This window comes from Arachis ipaensis, chromosome B3 (genome assembly GCF_059453495.1).
Source record: "Arachis ipaensis isolate K30076 ecotype BB chromosome B3, ASM5945349v1, whole genome shotgun sequence".
NCBI lineage: Eukaryota > Viridiplantae > Streptophyta > Magnoliopsida > Fabales > Fabaceae > Arachis > Arachis ipaensis.
The window spans coordinates 15,145,725-15,163,162 of NC_142438.1; the positions used below are offsets into that span (position 1 = coordinate 15,145,725).

Sequence of the window (17,438 nt, forward strand, 5' to 3'; positions counted from 1 at the left end):
AGGAAAAGACCTTCCAAATAGAAAACGTTTTCGTGATAGAGACACAACCCGCAAAATTGGAAACATGACAATTAAAGGACCAAATTTAGTAGAAATATAATTATTTGGAATCAGAGATCTTTGAACATTCAAAATAGTCAACATGCAAGGGGCATTCCCCTTTGTCCATTTTGAAGCATAATCCTAAAGTCTGTTAAGTAATAACATGCTTCTTGATGATGGTAATATTATGTTGCCCAAACATCTTGCTACAAAATTGATGCTATCTGCCGACAAAGTTCACAAATTGATGTGGCCCCAGAAACTGTTTGCACCGGAAACTGGCTGTTACTTTTTTATTTGTCTTCCAATTTTCTTTTAGTGTTTGGTTTTCTTCTTTCCGATCTCAGCTTTCATCGTACAAGGAAAAATTTACAAGTGCATACAACTAACACTACAAACACTTGTACAGCAAATATATAAGAACAAACTCCAATTATAAAGAAACCGGAAACATAATTAATGAATTGAAACTGATCACATTATGTTTGCAAAGTCAAATCCATAGTGATATTCACCAACTCCAACATGTCTTCATTTCTCCTCGAAATCAACATCAATAATCTCAGGGTCTGACTTAGATGCAGAGGTTCTTTTACCATCTCTTGAAGAGAAATCCCCTTTAGGTTGCCACACAATGTTGCCACAGCTTGTACATCGAATTATTTGGCTCTTAAGACCAACAAATTGCATCTTACAAGCTGGACAATTTCCCTATACAGATTTAACAACATTTTGAGCCTATAAAGTGCATAAAACATTATAATTGAAATGATCGTGACTTTAGACCACTAGAGCAACTTGAGCTATGTGCCACATAAATAACAAGTCCAAATAATTTGATCCAATGTGTTTAACGTCAATGGCAACTGCCAGCATGGTGAGAATTAACTGAGTGCTAAGTTGCAAAAATAATTTAACAAATGCAGCTCAAGTATAAATGCATGAACATTTTTAAAACATTAAGTAAAAATGAAAACATAGTACAGATGATTCAAGGGAAAAAAGTTATTTCATTGAACACAGAAGTTTTCTTGGTCGCAGTTAAAACAAGCTTCATAGGCCCAGTTCAGAGTCTACAGGTTGTCAATGAGGCCATCATGTTAAATTATTTTTGGTGTACTTATTGTTAGCATGCCTTCTTTCCTAAAGAGAATTTCACCTGCCTGGTTATAGCCACAAGTCATAATTGCTATTGAAGTGATGTACACTACTCTAAACAGCACAATTCAGAAGTTATGCACATGCTTGAACGCATTAAAAATTGAAAGGCAATGATTCCTCATACCTGAATAGCTAAATTATTAGCCAATGTCCCTATGAGAAGAGGACCAGCAAATGGAAGTACCCATGTTGCAATAATCAAGATTCGAAAAAGCCAACCAGACAATGCAAACCAGATGAAGAAAGTTGTCTGAAAGGGGGAATTGACCAGTCAGATCAAGGTCGAGAAACTGAACTAAAAAATCACATGTATACTTGACGAGTTGGTGCACACTAAAGCATGATTCAAAGGGTTTTTTTTCCTTTTTGTAGAATAAAAATAATAACTAAAGCTTACATATCTTCAAAGTAAGATCAAATAAAGTGATTAGCTCCAGTGTGCCCTTTGGAGAAAGTAAAGTTAATTAGATTCACAGGTTATGGCAGCATTAATGGAGAAAATGTTTACAATGAATTCTATGGGACTCAATTTTTGGAACCTAATGTATGGTTTAATGCTCAAGTTAAATCTCGCATTTCACATGGCCTTTGTAAATAAATCTACATGAAATATTCCTATCTAGCATCTTAACCCAGAAATAAAAATTTTGAATTTGAGTGATATACGTACCACGACGCCCTTTCCCACTGGACTATCCAGAAATTTATTGAGCTGCACCCTGTACTGAACCACACACACACGCACAAAATAACATAAACCCTAAGAATATAAGATACCGAACCAGTAACCACCACAAAACTAAGATCATCAATGCACAAAAGAAGGGAAATAATGAAAAGACCTGAGGCCAATTTCTTCTGAAATCCATGGTGAAGGTGCGCCATCGGAGGCTAATCTCGAAATCGCGATCAATCTCACGTGCTCGGTCAGCGGCAGCCCTGGCCACCGAGGAGAGGCGGTTGGAGAGGGCGTAGCGGCGGTCGAGGCGCTCAGCGGTTTTCTTCGCTTCGAAGATGAAGCGCTCCATGCCGTCGTTGGCACCTCGCCACGCGTCCTTCCATGCTTCCCCGGAAGCCATACGCTTCGCGAAGCTGTCCATGTCGCTCCGGCGAAAGGCTTCGACTTTGAAGGTTACCATTTGGCGATGGCGGCGCTGCAGGTTCGTGTTGGGCGGTAGCAGAGGTTGCCACCGCAGAGCTGTGGTGGCCATGGCAGTAGCTCCCGTTCTTCAGAATCGGCAAAACGAAGAAACAATTATCGAAGAAACTGGAAATTGGAGAATACAACACTCAATTTTAGAAAACCACAACACAAGACAAGGGTTTTCACTTTTCACTATTCAGAACCCAATTTGAGATAACGTGAGCTTACAACTCAATAATGATAATTAACAGTAATAAAATTGACTAATACAAGTACAGAAGAAAAAAAAGAACATAATAGTATTTATATCATTCATTATTCATTTTAACAAAACAAATGTTCACATTTTCAACTCCAATAAAATAAAATAAATATTTGATTCTAGCATAAAATGGACAAATATTTTTTTATTAGGCAATTGGAAATCAGTGGATGATCAAACAGGGAGACAATTTCTTTCTTAAGAAGATTATTTATTACTTTTAAAAGAATTCGTCAATATTTGTGACGTGATTTCAATATTTACAATGCAATTCAAGTTTATCGGATGTGACTTGCATATTTGCAACGATTGCAAAGATATTATGTGGTAGGCATGTATGCCACGTGAAAATTGATGTATATGATATTTATTTCATTGAAAATTTCGTGAATTAATTACCATGGAATTTTCAATTTTCATTTTTATATAAAAGCAAACAAATCTGACAGATATTATACTCTCTTTCCACACACGTCTTCTACCTCAAAACAGTGACAGCATTTGGATTGAATTGAATTTGGTTGCGACGTGATAGTGAATGTCGTCGTTGACATCCCTCTCCGATAAGGCCACCAAGCTTATGCGAGCTCTCCAGTACGATTCCTACGGCGGCGGTGCCGCCGGTTTGAAGGTACCTCCCTCGTCTTTGTTTTTTTTTTTAAATCAAAATTAAAACTTGATGGTCGTTTCAATCCAAATTGAAGTTGCTTGATTTTGATTCGGGAGTGAGAAACGATTGTAATTTGTAAGCAGCATGTTGAAGTTCCGGTTCCTACTCCGAAGAGCGGTGAGGTTTTACTGAAGCTGGAAGCAACTAGCATTAACCCTGTTGATTGGAAGATTCAAAAGGGCATGCTTCGCCCTCTTTTCTTACCGAGAAAGTTTCCCCACATACCCTGTAATTATGCTAACGCTAAGTCTTCTTCTCAATTTACCTCTAATCCGCAGTGTTCTGGTTTATTTATTTGACAATTCGTGTTTAATGTTGCTGCAATCAGGTACTGATGTTGCAGGAGAGGTTGTAGAGGTTGGACCACAAGTTAAAGATTTTAAAGTTGGAGACAAAGTCATTGCTAAACTCGGTCATGATGTAACTTTCTCTATCTTTCACTTGTTAATTGCTTTCGATTAAAGTTCCGGTGATTTCTGTCTACTGTCTACTCTAGCTCGGGGGTTAAAATTGTAAGCTTGAGTATATATACATTGTTGTTCACAAATGGCAACACTTCTATCAAGTAGAAGAGAAAAGAGAGATAGATAGGGTTAAATGGACTTTCGTTTTCAATTTTTGATAATTTCAAATGGTCACTAGCTACACTCAGAAGGTACAGTAGGAATAAAAGAAAACAACAGAATCCACACTAATATATCCACATAGATATCTCTTCTATTAGCCTTCTAAGTTCTAACCCTATGCCACAATTCAATTCAAGAAAACAACAGCTAGCTTCTCGGGTCTCCAGTGCTATCTCAACACACAAGAAGCTGAACAGAGCAAAATCCTTCTTTTTCCTGCGTGTTTTCTCTCTGTCTCTGAACCATTCTTTTTTCTCTTTAAAACATAGTTACAGCTGAATCTTTGTTCTGATGCTGCTTCATCATTTCCTTATATCCATGACAGTTGTAGTAAGTTGGATGAAATTATTTCAAATGTTTCAAATGTTCCATTTAAGTATTTAACACCTCCAAAGCATACTGAAATACCCATTCAAATGCCATCATTTCCGCCATTTTTCTGAGTTCGAATCTTCAGAATCACCTATCATGTAGAGCAGCCCTTTTCCATTCGACAAGTATCCTCCTAAAGCATATCTTCTTTGATTTGCATCGTGATACAGCACACCCACCATTCCGCCTAAATTTCTCTTCTGTGTTCCTCATGACTGCCATGTCCTCCTTTTGGATATCTATCTTCCTCTATTTGATCTTCCTTCTCCAAGCTCCATGAACTTGGGCCTTCTCCTTGTTTTTTTGATAATCTGTTAACTAGGGAATATGAGCATACACTTGAGCCCAGTGTTTGGAATGTATGCTTGATTCTAGGTTTTCGGGATAGACACAGTAAATCATTCAAATTTTAAGAATTAGGTGGAAAAAGATAAGAAAGTAGGGGGTGAACACAAACAAATTGCAATTCACTAATTCAGTGAAGCAGTTCTAAATAGCTGTGATGTAAGACAATAGTCTCATACTTCTCTCTATATTATATAAAACACGTCTGCTAAGAAAACATGTTATACTTTTTGGAACACACGAGAATAAAACGGGTACCCCCAGTGCTCCAAGCTCTGACAATTGTGGGGTTGGAGAGGGTTTTATGTATGTGGCCTTAACCCTAATAGAGAGACTGATTTTGTGACACAATCTGAAGATCACCTTCCCCATTTTTGTTATAGTTTTCCTCCCGTAAACTAATAAATGATAGCCCCTAGATGGAAGAGTATAATTTAACTTTCTGAAACCTGTAAATTTTCCAAGTTTAGATCGTTGTCCAACATATCCTAGGATAATATTTCCAATATCTATTTTATGTGTTGTTTGTTTTGAATGGCAGTATGGAGGTGGATTAGCAGAGTATGCCGTTGCTAGTGAGAGCTTAACTGCTATCAGACCAGCAGAAGTATCGGCTGCTGAAGCAGCAGCTCTACCTGTTGCCGGTCTCACTGCTCGTGATGCCCTCACTGAAATTGCAGGAGTCAAGCTTGATGGGTCTGGCCAGCAAAAGAACATATTGGTAACTGCTGCTTCGGGTGGTGTAGGTCATTATGCTGTTCAACTAGCAAAACTAGGGAACACACATGTGACAGCCACTTGTGGGGCTCGCAACATCGAGTTTGTTAAGGGCTTAGGAGCTGATGAGGTTCTTGACTACAAGACTCCAGAGGGGGCAGCCCTAAAGAGTCCATCAGGCAAGAAATATGATGCTGTGATACATTGTACAACCGGAATACCATGGTCAACTTTCAGTCCTAATTTGACTGAAAATGGGAAGGTAATCGATTTGACACCTAATGCGAGTTCTTTGTGGACATTTGCTGTGAAGAAAATTACTTTTTCCAAGAAGCAGCTGGTGCCATTCTTCGTTACTATCAAGCGGGAGGGCCTGGAGCATATGGTTCAGTTAGTGAAGGATGGGAAAATCAAGACTGTTATTGACTCTAGGTTTCCTTTGAGCAAAGCTGAAGATGCTTGGGCTAAGAGCATTGATGGCCATGCTACTGGAAAAATCATTGTGGAGACATAAGCTCTGTTTGCTTGCAGTTTCAATATTTCTGTGTATCCATGTATGGTACAAGGTATATAGAAGTGAATAAGCAGCATATGCTATGCTGCTGTTTTTATGTATTCTAGTGTTTGGAGTGTGTCATTCCTTTGCTGTTTGTAAATGGTAAGATCTTTTTTTTTTTTGGGGTGTGTGATATAAGATGCTTTATTAGGGAAATCACTCAAGTCTTTTACCTGGATTTTATTTGTTTTATTTTATTTATTTTATTTTCATTTTTGGGGTGCTTGTGTTAGTATGTAAAAACAGTTTATCTCTGCTGTTAAGCACTTTCCGCTGTTTAGTTTATTGCATACGAATTTTAGTAAAAGGGTTTGCTAAAAGTTTGAGGCTTCTCACTTGAAAAGCATATTTTGACAGCATGAGAATTACAAAATAGTTATACTATCACAAACTATGTACTTATGATACACTTTACTCATGTTGAGGTTTCGTTTGGATGTAAGATGTCTCAAAACTTATACATTAAGCTAGCTAGTTCTTTTAATCATAAGAACACGACATTTTCGTCCAATCCAATTACTTGTCCATGGTGGATCTCTAGACACAACATGGTATCCTGCATTTGTGTACAATTTGCGTGCACCAAGATCTTCTTCATAAGCCCGAAGTGCAAGAAACTCATGACCCCACAGAATGGAAAGCTTGTCACACGCTTCCAACAATGCAGTAGCTATTTTCCTCCTCCTGTAGTCACCAGTTAGTTTCATAAATACACACTTAACAGCACAATGAAAACCAAATAAACGAAGTCTATATTAGATTTCACTTAGCTACCTGAATGTTTTGGAGACTGCTATTCCTGATATGTAAAGGTACTCTTGTGCTTCAGCAGGAAGATGTTGAAGCACATCTCGGTCTCTTAAGACAGTGACATCTATGACCCCTACAAGTTGTTTTTGTGAATCTGCATCTTCTGTGGCTGCCTCAGCCACCAAACAAGCATACCTACACAAACACCAATGATCAATTCTTGATATTTCTCTCTCTTTTATTATCTTTAGAAGTTCAGATGTTCACAAATTTACCTATTGGGAGGTGAGTTATTAAGCTTGTACATGAGCCCAGAAAGCACTTCCGCCTACTTGCATATTGTAAATGCATCAAATTCACAGTGAACTAACGAAGTGATTTCTTTTAGAATTTAATTTTGATACGCGTAAAACAGTTTTGCACGGAACGCTAGCTACATCAATAATACTACTTGAATGAATAGTAAAAAAAACTAATGCAATTGAATGAGTACAAAAAATATTTTACATAATCAGAGTATCTGGTTGAAAAAGAAAAAGAAAAATAAGAGAAGCAAAAGATTGACCTTAAAGAATTGAAAGAACAAGTCATTAAAAAGAGCCACAGGCTCATGGAACGCTTCTGCCTGAATTAGAGCGGCTTTCTTTGTCTCATCTTTATTCTCAACAAGCCTCCTTACCTTCCATCCATATTCACATACCAAATACTCGAGTTGCTGCTTAAGCTTCTCACCAGCGTTCTCAATCTGCTGCTGCAGACTCAAATTCTGATCTGCACGAGATAACTGAGAAGTACTACTTGTGGTGGTGCATTGCAACACAAAGCCGCCGCTACTCCTTCTCACACTACTGCAACATGCATTTCTGGAAACTGCTCTAGAATCAAGAAAGATTTCTGAGCAGAAAAGCTTGTGTGAAGTGGTGGGGTTGCATGCCAGTAAATAAGCCATACATAAATGCAACCAAACAAAGAAAGAAAACAAGATAAGCAAGCTTATACGCTACATAACATAGCCTTCTTGCTGGTGCTGGTGATGTCAGATGCAGGATCCATTACAGGATTCCGAGTGGGACCACCAGTTCTTGCTTTTGTGGACTCTCTTGCTCTCTCTGACTCTGCCTCTCAAATATATAGGCCACGTGGATTCATGCCAGCCAGGGAAAACTGAATGAATGTCATTTCTATATTCGAAGTAGTGATTCTCTTGCTGCTCGTCGTATATAAAGGTTACAGTGATAATTAGAAAATTTGTTACAAATGTAAATAGTTATTTTGATTGATATTTAATTAGATGCATATATAAAATTATTTTATATTAATAATATATTAAAATTAAATTTATATATTATATTTCATTTATTGCATTGTATTAAATTTTAAATAATTTATACTATTTTATTTTAATTAAAAAATTATATTTTAGTAATTTTTGATACGTCTTTTAATATTAGTTCAGATAGTAATTTTTAGGTCTTTTTATATTCTTTATAATTTTATCTTTTTAAAAAATATAATTAGAGTAATTATTTAAATTAGTTTGTAAAATTTTTAAAATTATATATTTTAGTCTTTTAGATTTTAAAATACACAAATTTTTAATATTTTTTTGTTAGATAATACAATCACTTTTTGTTAGTCACTAAAATATTAAAAGCTATTTTGTGTATTTTAAAATCGAATAGACTAAAATATCTGATTTTAAAAATTTCAAAGACTAATTTAAATAATTACTCATATAATTATCGACAACTTAAAAATTCATAATGGTGATCAAGTTTTAATTACTAGACTCTATTAAATTCTAACCATTACATCTATCAATAAAAGATATGCGAGTAAACACTCAATTCGACCCTTATTTATTTTCACGAAAGACAAGGCGATTTCTGTCTAAAAAAGAGATACTCCGGGTCTCAACCTTTTTATTTTGGGACAATACGATTTTTCTATTTAAAAATTCGTTAAATAGTAACGTAAATTAATTTTGTGGAAGTTTTATTTGTAATTTGTGGAGTTTTAAATTCCCACAAACTATTAATAAGTTTGTTTTCAAAAAATTCCTTCACCAGTGGTGGTTAAATGGAAAAAAAAACCATTAATAGACATGATATCGCAAGAAAAAAAATAATTGTAGTACGAAGACTTTTTAAAGGAAAAAAATAGCATTAAATAAGAAACGAAAGAAAATAACATTAATGTTGATAATATTAGTATTGTTGAAAAAAACTTTGTGAAAATTTAAAATTCTCACAAAATACAAATAAAATCTCCTATAAAAATAGTTGTCATTACTATTTGACAGATCTTTTATTAGAGAAGTCATATTATTCTAAAATAATAAAAAAAAATTTGAGGGTTTAGGTGTCTTTTTTTTTTATATAGGAATAGTCCTTTGTGAAAATGGACCAAATTGAATCTTCAATCAAAGATATGCATAGTTTAAATTTAACCAGAACACTAATGTCCAATTTTTAAACGGGAACATTTTAAAAGCGTCCCATTTCATCCATGTGTTATGCGTCCGAAAGTTTGAACCTTTAATAATTTCATCTTCCCGGGATGTCATTTTACGTGGTATCGACGAACTTTCACTTTCAACAAAGTACATATGGCATGATGTATAAAACCAAGTACTTATTCGATTGTTTTAATTTTCATAATACAACTCAAATACTGAAATAGGTAACAAGCTCACAAACACAACACAAATCATATTTTGATATTTCCACAACTGGCAATTTCTTATGCATAGACTTAATTCCCCAAAATCCTGCCGTGGGGCCTTTAACTAACTTCGGATGGGAATTCAAGCTCAGAAACGAAGAACGAGCACTTCTTGTTCATTCAACTTCATCTTTCTAGCTAGTGTATCCATTATTCGATTCCATTTAAGACTCACGGCAAGAAGCCATCCAGTTCAATTATACAAGACAAAATTGAAATCACACAAAGACGCATGGTGTCATATGCCTAAGCAGAAATGATAAGACACTAGCTAGCATTCAGATTGAAAATTGTGCAGACACAACTTGAAATCTGCAGAAGGCAATGGTTATTTCTATTTTGTGATCCAACGTTAACAGCTTGTGAATGAACTCTGCATACATTACAGAATCACAGGGTTTCTACATGTTACCGGTATGGAAAAAAAACCACCAATAATAATAATAACATTCTGTCTTGACATCCAAGAAGCGGGATCCCTTAAGCAAGCATCTACTCCGTGTCCGACACATTCTGGAAATAAGAGCAAGTAAGCAAGTTAAGTTCCCAATCCACTCAGTGCAAGGGCATGCATTGCCCACAAAAGTTACATAATGAGCAATCAAATCAACCAGTATCCCCTGCCACTCAGATTAAAAGTAAAACAAACTACAACCACCAGCATTTAAGCTTCAGTCTTCTCTAGTCATTACCATATACCAGTGGAAGTTCATAGTTCATAAGATGTCCACAATTGAGATTAGAGAAAAGAACAAAAAAGTCCCTGACCTTTTATCTCGAAGGGGATTAAGGCCCAGTTTGGGTAACTAACTTAATTAAGCTCCTTTTGATAAAATAACTTAAACAATAAATGACTCTGTTAAAAGTAACTTATAAATAAGTTATTTTGTGTTTGGATTTTTAACTCTAAAAGTGCTTATTTTATAGAAATGTAATGAAAAGTAGAAGTATTATGAGAGAAGTCATTTTTTTTAACTTCTCTATAAGCTCCAAAATAGTTTCTTAGAAAGTTGTAATTTAGTTTTGAAAATTGCACCCAACATTAATACTACTACTTTTCATAAGTCAAAAGTTAAAAAAAGCTACTTCTAGAGTTTCCCAAACGGACCCTAAATCCCTCATCAAATTTAATTACAATTAAATTCCCGATCTTTCAAAACAGGAGACATAGGTCCCCTTGGTGATGATTTGAACCCAGTATGAAGGGACCTATGGCTATGTGTCTCCTGTTTACAAAGGTCAGGGCTTGTTTGTAATCAAATTTGGCAAGAGACTTAATCATATTCGCTATAAAATGTCAAGAACCTATTTGTCCATTTCTCTTGGATTATTTCAATATTTCTTTTCTCATGCACTCTCCTCACTTGCTCTCCAATGCAAGTATCAAATTCATTATGCAGTTAAGAAAAAACCAACAAGCCAACAATGTGTGTTAGGAGTATAAACTCGCTAACATCATTGTTTCATTTTTAAGAATAAAATTTTAAAGAGGCAAAGACCTTATTTTTTTCCAAATCATTATAGAAGATGAAATGAAAAAATTTCAAATATTTAAGTTCCAAAGGCCACTGTGCAAATTTCAAGCGCAGAGACATCTAAATTCTCAAGCTCTTTCCATTAATGTACTTTTCCTACTCTTTGAGGACAAATTTCTACAAAATAGTCTTGATTGTTTACTTTTAACTAACAAGAGCAGTGGCATACTTTGGACAACAGAAAAGTATACGTGCTTGTATGTAGAAATAAATTTATAAACAATCAAGTGCACATCAAAAGACAACACGGGATATAATCAGGAAATGAGAGAATTCTAATTTTCACTACAGATAGAAAAGAAGACAATCCAGTAGTTTTCACCATAATGCTGTTTACAAACTTTCCAGGCCACTACCAGTACTGAATATAATGTGGCACTAAATCTTTCTAAAGAATAATTCATATCCATATTGCTTGAAGTCTTGAACTATGCATTCACTACAGCTTTTGTCATGAATATCTCTCACCAATTCAAATTAAGTTAGGAGCAACCAGCACTAATTCCTACTTCTTAGTAAAGCAGCAGCATACACCAATAGTTTGACTAGTATTGAGGGCAAGCATGTAGCAGTAGCAGCCCATAATTTCAGACACCGATACTAAACAATTTCGATGAAGAAGTAAATAAGAAAAAAATGGTACCTGAATGGGAGTGTCATGGACCTGGGGTGGTGCTATCTTGGTTGCGGATCCAGCAAACAGCGAAGAACATTCTGTGTAAGCAGACCCAATTCCAACTCCAGCACCAAACGCAACTGAGGCCCAGCGAGTTGTAGGACTCCCTAACACAACAACCGGAGCAATACAACATTACTTTTTTCGGCAGAGGTCAAACCAATACAAATGAAGTCTTTATTAAACTACTCTTTCACAATTTTATCAGTCTTCATATCCAATGCAATTCAATAAATTTCCGGCATTATATGTGAGAAAAGCTTGCATAGAGGCTTGGGAAACGATCGTATTTATTCACCGGAAATAAACCACCACTGCAGTGCATATCTAGGACTCCGAGCAACATAAAACAGAACCCAAAGCAATAGCATAAGGTAAAACTAGCAAGTGACACTGGCATCTAAGAAATCAGCGAAATAATGGAATGTTAAGTGGGGCTTGGAAATTAGGGTAGCTTATGCTATGTAATGGTAGGGAAACGGTGAAACCTAAGATGCAGAGATACAAAGAAAGGAATGAGTTATATAATTAATTAAGTTATGTGAGAGATCATGAGGCGAGGATAAGAAGGAACGTACTGAAGAAGAGGAGACCGCCAAATGCACCGGCGAGGGACGAATACACGACGCGCCGAAGGGAGAGATCAAGGCACGCCTCCCATTTCGCATCCAGCTCTTCTCCCTTTCCCATTTCTCTTCTTCCGATTTCCTTTCTCTTCTTCTCTTCTCTTCTCTTCTCTGCGATGCCGATGTCTCTCCTTCTCCCTCTCCTCTCCTGTTGCTGTTATGTCACAAAACTCCGTCATGCGTTTCCACCGTTAGGGTTCCACTTTCTCTGGGCCTTGGCCCAACCCAAAACAAAAACTTTTTGCTATTTTCTAGAATTCTAGTTTTCTTCCAAATAAAACAGAAATAGGGACGACAATCATAGGGACAAATTTGGTTTAATTATTCTGTTGGTTTTATAGTTTCGTGAAATTTTTAATTAGGTCTTTATATTTTTTTTATAATTAGGTCTTTATACTAATTTTTTTTCAATTAAGTCCATCTTAGTAGTAATTGGCTTAATTTTATAGGGATCCAACTAAAAAAAAAAGAATTGGTACAGGAACCTAAATAAAAAAAAAAGTGTAGAGACCCAATTAAAAAAAAATTGGTGGAAGGACTTAATTAAAAGGAACAAAAAATATAGAGACCTAATTGAAAATTTCGCGAAACTATAGAAACCAACAGAATAATTAAACCGACAAATTTTGACACTATTTGAATCCATCGCCTTTTATCCAGTACCTTTCGTATTTAGAATCGGGTTTATTTTTTTATTTAAATAGAGTAAACTACTATTTTTACCCATGAAAGTTAAAAATGCTAACAAATTTACCCATAAAAAAAGAAATTATCATTTGTACCCATAAAACATGAGTTTTATACAACAAAATTATCGAAACACTAAAAAATCACATAAAACCCTAAATTACCCTTATCATCATCTGCATCATCTTTCTCCTCCCCACTAACCACTCCATTATCCTCATATGCTCATCACCTTACCACCACCACCACCGCTAACCCCATCCTTTCTCTCTCTAACCAATAATCAATTGATTTTCAAACAATCCTAACAGCAATTTTTTCAGCCACGAGCCACCTCTCCTCCTCCGTGACAAATGTCGCAGCCTCTATTTCTGTTCTTGCAGCCTCCAGCGTCAGTGTCAGCGACCACCCCTCCTTCTCTTCTTCCCTGTCTCGCCCTTGCTGACCAGAGGAACTTCTGCCCCAGACTTTGCTTCGCCGCCGCCAGCAATCCTAGAGTCGCAGCCCCCTCCTCTCTTCATCGCCACCACCCTCACCTACCGTGGCTACCTTCTCCTCATCACCGAACCAATGCCCCCGACGGGCCACCGCGCTAGCCGCCACCACAACGGTCTCCTTTGCGAACCAAAATCGCGGCGAGCTCTCTCTCTCTTTCTGTCTCTTTCGCCATTTTCTTTTCTCCCAGAAAAAGTGAATCCAAATACACGAGGCTTCTGTGTTTGGTTATTTAGATTTGATCCTTTCTCTTCACTCTCTTCACACCTTAGATCTGTGTCCTTTTTCGCCTTATTTCTGCCAGCTTTCTCCACGACACCCTTTTCACTGTTTTGTTCTCTTAAACAACTTCACACTCAGCTGAAACCAAGATTCAATTTTGACTCTCACCCATCGTGATCCATTTTAAATCCCTCTCTGGGTTGATTTTAATTCCTCCAAAGGTTCTTTTCTCCGAGTTAATTCATGAGGTCACTATTTTTCAATGCACTATGCTTTAATTGAGGTGATGAAGGTTATGGTGATGAAGGAGCAGCAATGAGGTGGTTTGTGGCAGAGAAATGGAGGTTAGATCGGAGGGTATTCAAGTGGTACGAAGAGAGAGATGGGGGATGATGGTAGTAGTGGTAATGATAAGGTAATTTGGGATTTTTAGGTAATTTTTTAGTGGTTGGATAATTTTGTTGTGCGGAGCTCATGTCTCAAGGGTATAAATGGTAATTTTCTTCTTCTATGGGTAGATGTGTCAGCGTTTTCAACTTTCGTGGATAGAAATGGTAGTTTACTCATTTAAATAAAAAGAATATTTAACCAAGTTGGATAGTTACTAGTTTATTTAAACAAGTGTCGACGATTTGAATATCATTTGATGATGCAGCGACTTATTAGCCATCAACAAATCCTTAAATAGTGCTCCGACTTGCACCATGAGAAAGAAAAAAAATCAATAATACTCTGCATCCATGTAAAAAATGCATCCAAGTTATCCAAATGTTTTTTGATAGACGCGCCTCCCCATTCCCTCATTCGTTTGTTATACACGCGCCACATATAACGTAAACTTTTTCTGCATTGTATTCCTATACCTTTGCTCAACATAAACCTTTTCCTGCAACCTAAACCTTCTTATCTACTCGCGTTTTCTTCCTCTTCTTCTTCTTTTTCTTCTCTGCTCGCGTTCTCCTTCAATGTAATCAACTTCGTCGTTCTCCTCTGGTCACGTTCGTCTTCTTCGTTTTCTTCTTTAGATCTGCTTACATTGCATTTATCTTATTCCTATTGTTCTTCGTTTTCTTCTTCGATCTGCACTTCTGAATAGAAACAATGAATTACTCAACTTCAAATCAGTTGAATGAGAGCGATTTGGATTATTCTTCTGAAACGAATCAAACTGAAGAGGTTTGGATTATTCAATTTTGAATCGAATTGACTGGAATGCAATTCCTAATTTGAATTGAATTGAATTGAATTTGAATTGAATGGACGGAGGTGTACTGAATTAAATTGAATTGAATTGATAATCTGTAGATTGTAGGCAGAGCTGTTTGAATTTGATTTTATATAATGGATTATGTTTCGTTCACTTAGTACTATACAATTGTTTCACCATAAGTACGTATTCGGTTCATTATGCAGAAAGCTGCTTAAATTTGATTTTATATAATGGATTATATTTTGTTCACTCAGTACTATACAATTGTTTCACCATGAGTACGTGTTCGGTTCATTATGCAAAAAGCTGTTTGAATTTGATTTTATATAATGGATTATGTTTCGTTCATTCAGTGTTGTACAATTGTTTCACCATAACAACATATTTAGTTCATTCTGCAGACCAGGTGTGTTGTGGATGAACAATTTGTGCCAAAGGTTGGGATGATTTTCAAGACATTAGAAGAAGCCAGAAAGTTCTACAAAAATTATTCCAAACTTGCCGATTTTTCTACCAAAATAAGGAACATGACTCGGGACGGAGACAAGATTAATAATCAACTAATTGTATGCAGCAGAGAGGGGAGGTGGAAATCCAAGATATCTCCTACTCTGAAGACAAACCCACCTCAGCCGACATAAACTATCCAGCTAAGATATACGTACACATATTGAAGGACGTGGGTCTCTGGGCAATTTCTAAAGTTATTCTGAATCACTCACACCCTTGCTGTCCAGACCGGACAGAGATGCTCAAACAACACAGGGAGCTAAGCATGTTTGTGTGTCGCACCATTGAAACCAACGAGGAAGCCGGAATCAGACCTAGCAAAACTTACCAATCATTCTAGTAGTAGCCGGCAGTCATCGTGAACTAAGTTTTATAGAAAAAGATGTGAGGAATTACATCACACAGAAAGTACGGAATGTGTTCGAACAAGACGACACCAAAGAATTCGGGAAGTACCTATTAAGAATAAAAGAGAAGAACTAACATTTCTTTTTCGAGCTCATCCTCGAAGGTGATCACTCCATCAAACATGTATTGTGGGCCGACGCAAGAAGCAGGGCGGCATGCGAGTATTTCGGAGATGTTGTTTCATTCAACACCACATACAACACAAATAGGTATTCCGTTCACTGAGATTAAGCTTGTATGTTCACCATATGTACACATTTCAGTTCACCAATTTGTGACAGTGTGCATTTATGCAGGTACAATATGGTTTTTGGTTCTTTTGTGGGCGTCAATCACCACGATCAGTCGACACTTCTCGGATGTGCGCTAATGAAAAACGAGGACATCCAATCATTCAAATGTCTATTCGAGTGTTGGCTCCATTGCATGGGAGCCAAGGCACCAAAAGGCATTCTTACCGACCAATGCGCATCGATGCAAAGGGCCGTTGAGATGTGCATGACAACAATAATTCACCACTGGTGCATCTAGCACATCATGAAGAAGATCCCAAACAAACTAAACGGCTACAAGCGACACAAAGAAATTGAACAAGAGATGAGCCATGTCGTTTGGAACTCGTTCACAAAAGTGGAATTCGACAGAAACTGGAACGATTTTCTCACAAAGCATGGCCTCGGAGGCAACAAGTGGCTCTCAGGTAACCGAGGTTTTAATTGGAATTATTTTGGATTAAAACATGCACAGATTTTGGTTTAGTGCAGCTCATTGGTTCAGTTCATTCTACAGTGGTGTATGAGGATCGACATTTATAGATTCCAGTTTACTTGGATAACCATTTCTGGGTTGGGATGAGAAGCACACAAAGGAGCGAGAGTATGCATCCATTTTTCAACAAGTTCATCACACGCAATAGCTCTTTGAGTCAGTTCGTGAAGCAATACGACAACTGCTTAGCAAGCAGAGGGCAAAGAGAGAGAGAGAGAGAGAGAGAGAGAGAGAGAGAGAGAGAGAGAACCTTCAAATCCCGCCACATGTCAGAACAAGAGGCGGGTCCAAGAACAGACTTCGATCAAACCTGGAAAAATGATCTCTAACGTCACGAAGAAAAAGAAAAGGCCAACTCCAAGAGAGGTAAAATTGATTTGCTTTCGATTAGGCAAACATTCATTTGTGCATTTTGCTAATATACGATTTTTTTTTTTTTGCAGTTGAATCTTTTAGACAGCGGACCAGCGATTCAGCCAAGTTCAAGCTTTTACAATGCCCCGGATATGAATTATCCAGGAGAGGATTATACGAGTTTTTTTAACATAAATTTCCTTTCACCTATGAGCAAATTTTGGTTCACTGAAGTTATAGGATGGTTAATTTCTGACTGTTGTTAGTCTTTATTGAATAGTCACTTTTTTTGTTTTTGATATTAGCTTTTGTGAAATTCTTTATTCCATGGTCAATTTATTGTGCTATGTCAGAGAGTTCAGGTGTTTCTGAAACTGAATACTGATATATGCATTTTTTTTCAAATTATCTCTCTGCTATATTGATATATGCATTTTTTCAGTTCACTGTGTGTATTAGTTTCGGTTTATTTGTTTATTTGGGGTTTGTAATGTTTGAAAAACACCCTGATTCCATTCACTGTGAACCTGGAACAAAATAGTAGCCAGACAGTTCCAACAGATATATACATCTTGAAT

At 36.7% G+C, this 17,438-nt stretch overlaps 4 protein-coding genes across 4 annotated transcripts; 1 reads left to right on the top strand and 3 right to left on the bottom strand.

Annotated features, from left to right (window-relative positions):
* Positions 1-84: 84 nt before the first annotated feature.
* On the bottom strand, positions 85-2,878 carry LOC107629757 (replicase polyprotein 1ab protein). Its single transcript, XM_016332641.3, has 4 exons — positions 2,046-2,878; positions 1,874-1,927; positions 1,328-1,453; positions 85-753 (listed from the first exon to the last, which is right to left on the bottom strand). The coding sequence occupies exons 1-4, from the start codon at positions 2,412-2,414 to the stop codon at positions 574-576; spliced, it is 729 nt and encodes a 242-aa protein (XP_016188127.1). The 5' UTR covers positions 2,415-2,878; the 3' UTR covers positions 85-573.
* A 20-nt stretch (positions 2,879-2,898) lies between these two features.
* Positions 2,899-6,215, top strand: LOC107629758 (Oxidoreductase, zinc-binding dehydrogenase family protein). Its single transcript, XM_088507986.1, has 4 exons — positions 2,899-3,240; positions 3,363-3,507; positions 3,608-3,699; positions 5,164-6,215. The coding sequence occupies exons 1-4, from the start codon at positions 3,148-3,150 to the stop codon at positions 5,851-5,853; spliced, it is 1,020 nt and encodes a 339-aa protein (XP_088364112.1). The 5' UTR covers positions 2,899-3,147; the 3' UTR covers positions 5,854-6,215.
* LOC107629755 (Acyl-CoA N-acyltransferases (NAT) superfamily protein) lies at positions 6,206-7,738 on the bottom strand. Its single transcript, XM_088507987.1, has 4 exons — positions 7,211-7,738; positions 6,921-6,973; positions 6,670-6,840; positions 6,206-6,579 (listed from the first exon to the last, which is right to left on the bottom strand). Exons 1-4 carry the CDS (start codon positions 7,592-7,594, stop codon positions 6,363-6,365), a joined length of 825 nt encoding a protein of 274 aa, XP_088364113.1. The 5' UTR covers positions 7,595-7,738; the 3' UTR covers positions 6,206-6,362.
* Positions 7,739-9,267: 1,529 nt separating this feature from the next.
* Positions 9,268-12,512, bottom strand: LOC107629759 (MICOS complex subunit MIC10). Its single transcript, XM_016332643.3, has 3 exons — positions 12,159-12,512; positions 11,548-11,687; positions 9,268-9,882 (listed from the first exon to the last, which is right to left on the bottom strand). Exons 1-3 carry the CDS (start codon positions 12,268-12,270, stop codon positions 9,862-9,864), a joined length of 273 nt encoding a protein of 90 aa, XP_016188129.1. The 5' UTR covers positions 12,271-12,512; the 3' UTR covers positions 9,268-9,861.
* Between the last annotated feature and the right edge of the window lie 4,926 nt (positions 12,513-17,438).